General features: G+C 39.2%; 1 protein-coding gene across 1 annotated transcript; it reads right to left on the bottom strand.

The window, feature by feature from the left end:
* Positions 1 to 5417: 5417 nt before the first annotated feature.
* LOC113463394 lies at positions 5418 to 6299 on the bottom strand. The gene has a single exon (XM_026808535.2). It carries the CDS (start codon positions 6002 to 6004, stop codon positions 5720 to 5722), a length of 285 nt encoding a protein of 94 aa, XP_026664336.1. The 5' UTR covers positions 6005 to 6299; the 3' UTR covers positions 5418 to 5719.
* Positions 6300 to 10934: the final 4635 nt, after the last annotated feature.

Raw genomic sequence — 10934 nt, 5'->3', positions numbered from 1 at the left:
CCTCGTCGAAATCCACTGGCTATAGCCCGTCGTTTTCACTTCCCTCCGGAACTCCAGCCACTGTTTCCCATCCAAAACCATTGATACCTGCCCACCGGAACTCCGCCTTATCTTTATATATAAAGGTACCATACCTCTCTTGCTGTCAACCTTCTCCCATCCAAAATCCCACTTTCTAAGTTCCGAGCTTTTCTTAAAGTGATAACGCTTTTCCATTCTTCTCCATCTGAGATCCTCCACTTCAGAAATCTCCGACGGTCTTCCGATTCATTGAGTATTGGACGGTTGGATGAGCCTGCGGTACATGAGCAGGATCGTGGTCCAGAGCGGCGCGAGGGCGGCGCAGGGGATGCGCGACCACGCGTCGAGGTCGGTTAAGGATACCGCCGCCAGCTCCTCTGCGTCCGGGCGGGCGAGGCGACTTTCCACCGCCTCGTCGAATCTCCAGTCTCGGGTTACGGCCGGTGAGGATAAGCGGAAACGGAACGAGGAGGCGCTGCGGACCGTCATGTTCTTGAGCTTCTGGGGCCCCAACTGAAGGGGTTGTAGATTTCCATATCGTTTATCTGAATATTTGGAGATGAGGAGAGTTTTGTGTATAAGTTTCGTAAAGGAATTTTCTTTTTGGTGGAGATAGAAGCATAATTTGTACAGTGGGTTTTTCATGGAAATAAAGTTATTATTTTCATACCTTTCATATAATTCAGTCAAATATTTGGGTGGCATGAGGCGCTCTGGATTCTTTTGCATGTTTTCTTTCCTTGATTCATGAAGTCGATGAATCACGGCATATCGATAAGTGGAATAAGACAATCCAATATAGCTGTCTTTACTTCCTTGAGATCAACTCATGATGTTTTATATTGACAAACGTATGGTGGCATGAAAGGAAAGAGGTTAAAAAAAGGATGTTATTTAATGTCATGTAAGAGCCTCTACTGCTTCTCTCCTTTAGGATTAAGCCTTTTTTACAGCATTCCATTCAATAAAATGTGGCGGATAATCATGGTTTTGCTTAAAAATAATGGTTACAGACATAATCCATTCAATCCCTTCACGGGCTATCATATTACCCTTCTTATATTTATTATGCACGGCCAAGCGAACAAAGTAGTGTAATTGTCTCAAAGCCTCATATGAAGGGGAAAGAAAGGACAACAGAAGCACTGCTATCCACCAGGAAGCGAGTTTATCCACAAATAAAAATTAACGAGTAACCAGAAATACGAGTTTATCACCATCCATGAGTGGATATACTCCGTATACTTAAATATCTGCTATCCTCTCATAAACACATAAAAAACAACTCTTATCACAAGATCAGTTGGGACCCCAACAGATGAGGTGCATGACATTCTCAGCCTTCTCTGCTCTCCTCCTCTTCAGCTTCTCATCTAAAGCCGGACTCTTCGCCGAGTGGTCGGCGGCAGCACCGGAGAACCACCTGACCTGATTGGCTCCAGCCTGAGTCTGGGTGGGGTTGGGGGACTTTAGAGTAGCCGTGGGCTTGGAGCCCATCTGCTGCTCTTTCAACAGTTGTATTGCTCTTTGGCTCATCCTGCTTATGTACCTCAAACTCATGGCGACTAACTTCTCCTCCTTCCCTCCCTCTCGAGTTGCAGGAGCTTAAATAGATGGCTTTCGAATGAAAACCATAGCCAGTTGATGGTTTTTGGGGACTCCCAGGTTTGTGAAAGAATATGCTTGGCTTTCCACACCTAACTCATGGGACTTATATGGTGGGCGTTTTCGACGGGACAACGGCAGTTTCGTTGTGCTGCCAATGGGCTTCAACCAAAGGGCATAAAAAGAAAACTGATGGCCTTCTCACAAACCAAAGGCTTGTGGCCATCTGATTTGTGGTTTCGGGGTATATTCTTTTGAAACTTGTGTTTTATTTCCTAGAATTTAGCAAAAGAGATTGGTTCAAACTCATTCCCTCTCCAAACGAAGGAGAGGTGCCAATAGGCTCAGATTAGGCTGGAGGCCGGGACAAACCTAGGGGCGGCCCAATACATTTGGGGGCCTAAGGCGAATCCAATAAATAAGGCATTTTTTTAATAATAAAATTTTGAATAAATATAAAATATTTAAAAAATGATATGAAATTAGATAGTTATCAAGTACACTATTTCAACAAAGATACATGAATCTAACAAAGATAGACAAGAAGTCTTTTCAATTTAATATAATTTTTGAATGGAAGCACAGAAAAGTAATTATCTTAACTATGAAACTGATTAAATAATTGAGATAATGCTTGATAATATTTTTACCCTGTCAAGCAAGAGCAGAATAGGAAAAGGTCATCCCATGGCACTTCATGGTCAAGGTAAAGGAAAGAATTTGTCCAGAAAAGAACCTCTCTGTAAAAGAAAGTAGGGGCATTATGGGAGATTCACTTGATCTAATTAATAAAAATCCCATCCCACCATCTCCCTTTCAAGTGAGTACCGAAGCAGCAATTGCAGCATCACTGCACAGCAGCCATTCAACACCCCCCCCCTCCTTTTCTCTCTCTACCCTCCAAGAAGTCCATCTCCAATCCCCCTATCTTTCTTCCCGATGGCCCTGCTGGATCAGGAGTAATGTGAGGGAAGGAAAACCAAGACCAAAACCAAAAAAGAGAAGGGATGAAAGATAGGAGTGGCTTCAGGCGTGTATCAAGCCAACCAAATCCCTCCCCTCTCTCTCTCTCCCCACCCAAAGCAAAACTACTGTCCCCAACTTCCCAAATTGCCCCTCTGCAGGCCAGGAAACTCTCCACCTCCCTTCCATCAAGGGGGAAGACTCGTAGCCGGCTCTTGTTCCCGTTTTATATGGGGCCTTTGCTTCCTTTTGGTCACAACGCAAGAAATTTCCCCCTCTCTCTCTCTCTCTCTCAATCTCTTTGCTAGCTTCACCTCCTGGGGGCCTTCCATTGGCCCGAGGCCTTAGGCGACCGCCTCGATCGCCTAAGGCTCGGGCCGGCTCTGGACAAACCTATTGTTGATGAAAAAAATGGGAGACCAATGGGCGGCTCAACGTAAAGAGTTCTTCATGTCGCACTAATTTTTAAATAATTTTTCAAAACTTGTATAAGTATCTAAGATCTATCTAGCAAATAACCGATGTGGGACTAAACACACGCTCGCATGGATCCTCACACAAGACCTATCTTTCTAATTCTTAATTAACGATCGAATTAAAACGTAGAACCAAATCTCTAGGTTGATCCAAGTTTGAGTCAGGAGGTAACCAATGCCTACCCTACATGACAGCATTGCTACTCAAATTAGGTGAACAAACCATAAACTCCAGCTATCATGCTTCTAATCAGAAAAATAGTACTCCATTTTTTGAACTCTCTATCTGCGTCTAGAAAGCAATTTCACATTGGATGGTCAAAGAATGGCCAAGAGGTTGATGTGTACAGCCATGGAGTTCATATATGAAAGGGAGATACATATACATGCACACATATGCACATACATGAAACATATGCATATACAAAATATATGTATGTATCTAGATTGAAACATAAACCCAATTAAAACTTTATATCCATGCAAAGAAAAAAAATCAGGCGTTAGATTAAATGTTAGATTTTTTTTCTTTTTTGGTCTTTTGAACAACGCCTAGGATTTGAACATTGATCTACTTTGAGCCTTTAGAAGTGGGGTGTCAACTAACGGGAACAAGAACTATCAGCAAAGTTTTGTACTGGATACTGATTGGGTATTTACCAAAATTTTTACTATAAATATGAGTCTTTTCTAAATGATTTTATGTGCCAAAATATTATGTCATAAAGTGTGAGCCGTAAGTGCCCCAGGGGCCAAGGGGAAGAAGGTATCAAACCTCAAAAGGGGCTCAAGGGAAGGTGGAATCAGCCTCATTCAGTCCATCGTCACCAAGAAGCACCAAGTGAAAGACCCCTTTTATATCTTGGACCTTGGTGCAGTTGTAGATCTCTTTAAGAAATGGAACCAATTCAACCATCTCAAGACGTTAGAATTCATCTTTTGAACGGATAACTTTGAACCTACATGAAGATAAGCCGGTATGGAAACTTGATAGCAAAGGTGACTTCACCATTGCATGTATTTATTAACTTCTCAATACTAGGGAAGTTAGATGTTGGTTTGCTTCCTCAATCTGGAGTCTTGATGTACCTCTAAATTGCAAATATTTTCTTTGGCTTTGTTGGAAGGAAAAATTAAATACCAAAGATATCCTTAAAAAAAAGTCATAGGAGCTTTGGAGCTTGTGTTTCATGTCATCAAGCACACGAATCAGTAGATCACTTATTCTCTTCATGCCCTCTTTTTTTCTACCCTTTGGAAAGGAATATACTACTTTTTTGGAGTTCTTCACCCTCAAATCTCTTTTCAGAATTTTTGAATAGAATAGAAACTCAGAATTTTCTTAAAACAATTTCAGCTTATTATTTAGAAGGATGGAAATATATGAGATTTTTCTTAACAAGCAATCTTTCATCATTTCTATTGCTTATACTGATCGTCATAATTTCAATGAATGGTCTAATTCTATATAATAATAAAAAAAATCAACTTTTAAAAAAAAATGGAGAAAAATCAAAGATATTCCTAACTCTCTTCCAATTGTTCAATATTTCATTTGGGTTCCAATTTTCTTTCCTATTTCTTTCTAACTGATATTGTTTTCTCTTCCAAGTCATAATTTTCTTTTTCTATTTTAATAAAAACTTGATGGCTCCTTTAAGCCTTCCCTAATCAATAAAAAAAAGTGTGAGCCTTGAAAAATAAAATGATGATACAAAACGTTGATAGAAAACTGCAAGTAGGTTCCGACTTAGTCTTTTGTTTTTTCTTCTTAGATAATCAAGTTCGCTTTGAAGTAAAATCAAAAACCAAAATTTAGAATTTGGTGGGACAAGGTAGGTTATGATTTAATAATTCTCTACTATAATGTTTTAATTAAAAAAATATATGTGCATATATATAAATTATGAATGAATCCACCAAAACTAAACCCCATCAGCTCAGATCTAATTCTGAAACCTGAACCGGATTATCGTGTCTTATTTTCATACCCAAATGCCATATTTCAGATCATAATTGGATCAATTAGTGCATTACAAAGGCTCATTGATACCCTCCTCTTAGTCATCTTTGCACTTAATCATGTTAGGGGAGAGCAAGAACGTAGTAGAAATCCCATTGTTTCAATTAGAAATGGAAACCGAATGGTGGATCGTGATAAACACACGCACATACAGAGAGAGATCTGCAGAAATCCAAGACACCAATTGCCCAGCGGCCCCAGCAGAGAAAGAAGGAAAAGCCAAGTTAATAAGTTGAGCATTTGTTATTTTTTCCCTAAAAAAATGCTGAGATTTTGTTCTGAGGGTTCTCTTCTTTAGTCTTCCCTTCTACTAAACGAAACCTCTGAAATTTCTTTCTGAAATCTTATTCTATTATGTTGAATAAGACATTATTCTGAAGACTAATGCTTCAACCAACTTCAGCTTTTGGCACCCAGTGAACAGGGTTCCCTTCTTCTTTTTTTCTTTTCTTTTTCCTACCAAGACTACAATACATCCATATGGTTCAAACCAAAAGCGAAGAATCTCAAGGCTTGATTGAAACAATAGGCGTATGCAGTCAAATTTATAGTTAAATGTGTCAAAGAGACCATAACAGAGGCTCAATAGAGAGCAGTTGCAAGTTTTGCATCTCCCCTGCTTCTAAAATTTCTAGTTGGGACCCCAACAGCTCAAGTACATGACTTTATTCAGCGACTCCTCGCATCGCTTGGCCTTCTCATCAACCCTTTCCCTTCCTTTCCTCCTATCAATATTAGAAGAAGAAGAAGAAGACATCCTCCTGGCCTGAGAGAAGGAATCCATGCTGTTCTTCGCCTGATGGTTTAGAGACCTGATGGCATAGTTCCATCGGCACAGCCCTGCTTGGTCCTTGAGAGCTTCCACTGCCCCCACGCTCGCTGCCACAACCAAAGAAGCCCTGCTCGCAGAGCCCATCTCTTCTCTTCCTCCTAGTATTGTGAATCTGAAGAAGATCTTAGTGCAACAAAGTTGTCTGCCTTGGTGAGCTTGATGATAAAGTGGGGATGGCCATGGCAATATAAAGGCAGTAGGAAAGATGGGATAAGAAGAGGAGGGATGGGAGAAAACAGTGGGAGAGCTGCTGCTGGTATTGCAGCTTTGGGCTCCATGGTTTCCTGCATACCGGGGGCTATGTTGTTTTGTTTATCATTTAAATAAGCAAGCTAACTGGAAACAGACGTCTCAACAACAAGAAAGGTTCATCAGTGCCAAGGAAGGTAGGTGGAAGTTTGCCACTTTGCCGCATACTGAGGGCTCCTGGTTCCTTGTAAGCTTTTAGTTAGACCTCAGGAAACGGGCAGCGACGTGGGTTGGTGGCGAACGGTAGCTGCATATGCCGTGCAGTGATACGTGAGTGCAGGTGGAAAGCACCCCAGCCAACTTGGACTTGGGACCCAACTTTAATTAGGTCTCATATTTAAAATAATGCCAGTTTTAAAGGCATTCATCTACATGATATTATATTAATGATGACTGTGACAAAGAATTCTGATGGAGCATTGGTTGATGTTTTTATTGTTCATAAATAATATTTTTGAATTAACGTTTTGTGATATTTCAGAATAGTTTTTATTTGATGAATAGTTATTTAAATTGATAATATTGTGCTTTTTCTTCGATTATAATGATAAATTGGCTTTTGTAAAAAGCTATACTGGAGCAAAGAAGGGACAAATTCTCGTCTATTATCATTATTTTTATTATAATGATAAATAGAAATAACAAAGAGGATATATTTATCTAACGCTAGCGAACAGAAACCTTGAATTACATTGCCTCTGGACAAATACATGGACTCTAGCTAGCATCTCTCTTCGGGTCATGCCAAGCTTAAATTGATTTTGTTAATTTATGCATATATTTTTGGTTGCTTCTAAATACAATTTGTACTTTGGCAGATGTGTCAATCCTCTGAATTCAGCCCCATTGTGAGCCGAATTTCAATGCAATTTCACTTTTTTTTTTCCTTAATATATAAACTTAGGGAACCTAAATCTCTATATCTTCTCCACCAATATAGTTGACTCGATCTTCCATTTTCCGTCTTTGTTGTCTCTAATCAAGTTATTTTCTTGTTTCGACTCCGCCCTATTTGGATATGGGTATAGGGCACAAATGAGCTTCCGTTCTTTCCATATTTTCGACCTATTATAGTTACTCTTTTCTCACACTATTTATAAATAATAATATTTCTAATCTTTTTGATATGTACAATATTTTTAAATAAAAATTTGTTGGTAAAGGTTGTTTCCACTCTTAGGCATATCTTTTCTAATTTTAGGGTTGCCATTAGGAGGATTTCGTGTAAATATTTCTGCTCCTTAATTCTAATCTCCCTCCATCCATCCAATCTCTAAACTAAAAAAAATATTTTTTTGGGTACTTTGTCGACTAATTTGTAATCCTTCACTAACCATAACTATATTTTTAAACTTAATAATTAATGTTATATTATTTTTTAAATTTTAAATTTTACCTAATTTTTTATTTATTTTGTTAGAAGTAAAATGATGTTGCATGTACGTTATAACCAGCATTAAATACTTGTAAAGGGCTTTTAAGTTTTTTTATCAATAGCTTTTTTCTTGCCATCCGATTCAACTTGGGTAGCATTGATTTACCCATTGCAAGCTAGTTGGAGCCGGTTAGCATATGGCTGGTACGGTAAATACTTCAAAAGTATTTTGGAATGAAAAAGTATGGATGATACGCTAAATATTTCTATATTCAGAAGCTTTTTCTGAAGCCCCTTCTCAACCCTCAACCCCGATGCGATGCCGATGAGCTTGTCACTGGTGAGATGAGACATGCACTTGGACTTGAACTCTTCGAAGAGGCAAGCGAGGGAGTTGAAGACGGTAGTGGTGGAGCAATTGAGGATGGTGGTGGCGATGCAGGTAGCATGTCAATTGATAACATAAAATCTGCTATAATTTGATGTTAGTGATTTTGTTGAATTAAATTTTGATTTAAAATGTTATTCATTCAAGACATTCATATATGTGGCCATATAAGATAAATATAGCTTGAGAGTCTTTTTCAATTTTTATACATAATAAATATATTTTCTTTGAAAGTTAAAGTTTTAATCAATATTGCTTAAGTGGAAGAATGTTGGAATTTCACATAAAATAGCTTCCATTAATTATGAACCAATTTGACTGTTTTGTTATGTTATATGGGCTAAGTTGTCACCTCAATAAATATTTAAGAAGTCTAGAATTAATTTTGTGATCATATGGTTATTTTGTGTTCTATTGTTTTAGTCATGTGGTATAGTAAGTATTAGTGTAGGCTCGATTGATTAATGAGCTGTGTAATTGATGAATCTATAAGCATTATACTAATAATGCTAGTTTCCTATTCCATTCATATATATATCTATATGTAGTGAAACTCTAAGGTATCAAAATTTCTACGTTCCTAGGGTGCACATATCCCATTAACATCCACTGGATACTGCTACGGTGGTTATTAACAACTTCTTAGGGATCTTGAGGCACCCCTTGGTTTTGTCTAACTTATTTTTAATGAATGTTTGTGTTCTAATCTCTCGCATGATATCTAAAAAAAATCCCATATTTATAAAATAATATGAAAAAAAGTACAATAATAATTGCCTTCTGAAAAATAGAATACCAATCTAATTGTGAATCATAATTATCCATATAATGTCTCACAAGCCCCATTGAAACCTACCGAGATAGATTAAGGGTCTAGTGCATGCATATACATTTTATTGTTGCATTTTTTCTTCATCCAACATTAGAAGAGATATGGTTAATAATACATTTTACCTATGAAAAATGGTTTAGAGCTGGAACACTTTAACATGAAATATAATTTAGAGATGGAAAACCATTTGTTTATGCTTAAAAGATCCTCGTTTTAGACACAGCATTATTTTCTAAAACAAAATCTTTTTCTTATTAGAGTTGCTAATACTTCCTGAAAAGCGTTTCTGCCCGTCCGGCCCGAATTTCGTGGAGATCTCAGCTTGAGCATTGGGTTACGCGTAAATCATATCACTCCCCATTCCACTACATTAATTTATGATTACTTTATTTCTAATCAAAGTTATATCTTACAAGTGAATTTGTGCTGTATGAATCTACGCCAGGAGACCCTTTTTCTTGCTTGATAGGAAGCCAGCGTATCCTCTCAAAAAGATACGAAGCCTACGGAGCATCTCGGACTTCATCAAGGTCTCCCCATTTTAATAGAGAATTAGCAAAATAAAAGGTTTTTTTAATCAGCTTATTGATCCTTTAATTATTATGTAATTTTTTTTCTTTTTCTTTTATTTACTCCAACTAACTTTTTTTGATACATACTTGTTGCTATAACTGATTTCCTGAAGCTCACTATAATTCCTGAAGACCATTCACCAACCTCACACACCTCAGCCATTTAACATTAATGTTGAATTCAAAGGTCAGATAACATTGTGAAGAAAACATCAGAGCCATTTCAAAACAATAGAAGAATATAAACGGCCATCACCAAAAAAATTTAGAATATACTCGAACTTCAGTATTCAGTATTACAAAGTTCGATCCCCAAAACTTTAGAAATAAAGAGAGAGAGAGAGAAAAAACAGAGATTAGTTGCCATTTCAGACATCCCCTTGTTTCTAAAATTCTATTTGGGCCCGTAGCAGCTCAGGTACATGACTTTCTCCAGTGTCTGCTCCCTCCTCTTCGCTCTCTCCACCTTCCCAATGCTCCTTTCAATGGAGGTAGACATCCTGGTGGCTTGACTTAAAGATCCCACGCTGCTCTTGGCTCGCTGGTGGAGAGACCTCAAGGCGTAGTTCCATCGGCACAGCCCTGCTTGATCCTTGAGCGTTTCTACTGCCGCTACGCTTGCCGCTACGATCAAAGAAGCCTTGCTTGCAGAGGCCATCTCTTCTCTTTCTCTAACGCTGGGAAACCAGAGAAGATTTTAATGGAAGAAAGTAGCGTGCTTTCGGTGGAGATTGCTTTGACGAGGTTGGTGGAAGGAAATGGGGGGTATATAAAGCCGCCAATGGAAGGAACGGGAGAGGTGGCACGAGAGAAAACCAGGGGCTAAGTACTGCTGGTTTTGGTTTCTTTCCCCGTATTTCCTGGATCCCGGGGGCGTGGTCGTTTGTTTACAGGCTAGTACGTGGCTGGCGGTACCGCGTGGTTGGCCAAATGAAAGCAGGGGCTGAGGTCCGGTTCCGAGGGGTAGTTCTAAATACACCCCCCCGATTGCTCAGGACACCCCCCAAAAACCAAAAAAAAAAAATACCCAAACTAACCTTTAGTGTAATTACCATATTGCCCTTGAAATTTTCTCAGTACACCCCCCTTCCTCCTCCTCCGTCTCCTCCTCCGTTTCGTTTTGAAAAGGAAAAAAAAAACCACCCCTCAAACCCCCCTTAAACCCCTCGATCCATTTACATCGTTTAGGCGATCTTTGAAGGAGATTTAAGCCCCATTCGAAGCATGGACAAGCAACTAGTGATTTGGGACGAAGAATCGGCCGCAAAGGTACGTGTTCCACCTTGTTTCGAAAGTTTTTTTTTTTCACGGTTCGTGCTCCGTTCGGCACTGGATCGCCGAACAAAAGGCTTCTGTTCGGCTGCATAGTGCCGAACAGAAGCCTTCTGTTCGGCAACGCTCTACCGAACAGAAGGCTTCTGTTCGGCTGCACAGTGCCGAACATAAGGCTTCTGTCCGGCACACTGCAGCCGAACAGAAGGCTTCTGTTCGGCACTCTGCAGCCGAACAGAAGCCTTCTCGTGCCAAATCGCGTGCCGTGCTGAATTTTGTGCCGAACAGATCCTCTGATTCATTAATTCTTGGTGATAAATTATTTT

Source organism: Phoenix dactylifera, unplaced genomic scaffold (assembly GCF_009389715.1).
Source record: "Phoenix dactylifera cultivar Barhee BC4 unplaced genomic scaffold, palm_55x_up_171113_PBpolish2nd_filt_p 000092F, whole genome shotgun sequence".
Classification (NCBI taxonomy): domain Eukaryota; kingdom Viridiplantae; phylum Streptophyta; class Magnoliopsida; order Arecales; family Arecaceae; genus Phoenix; species Phoenix dactylifera.
This window is presented reverse-complemented; position numbering and strand designations above follow the sequence as displayed.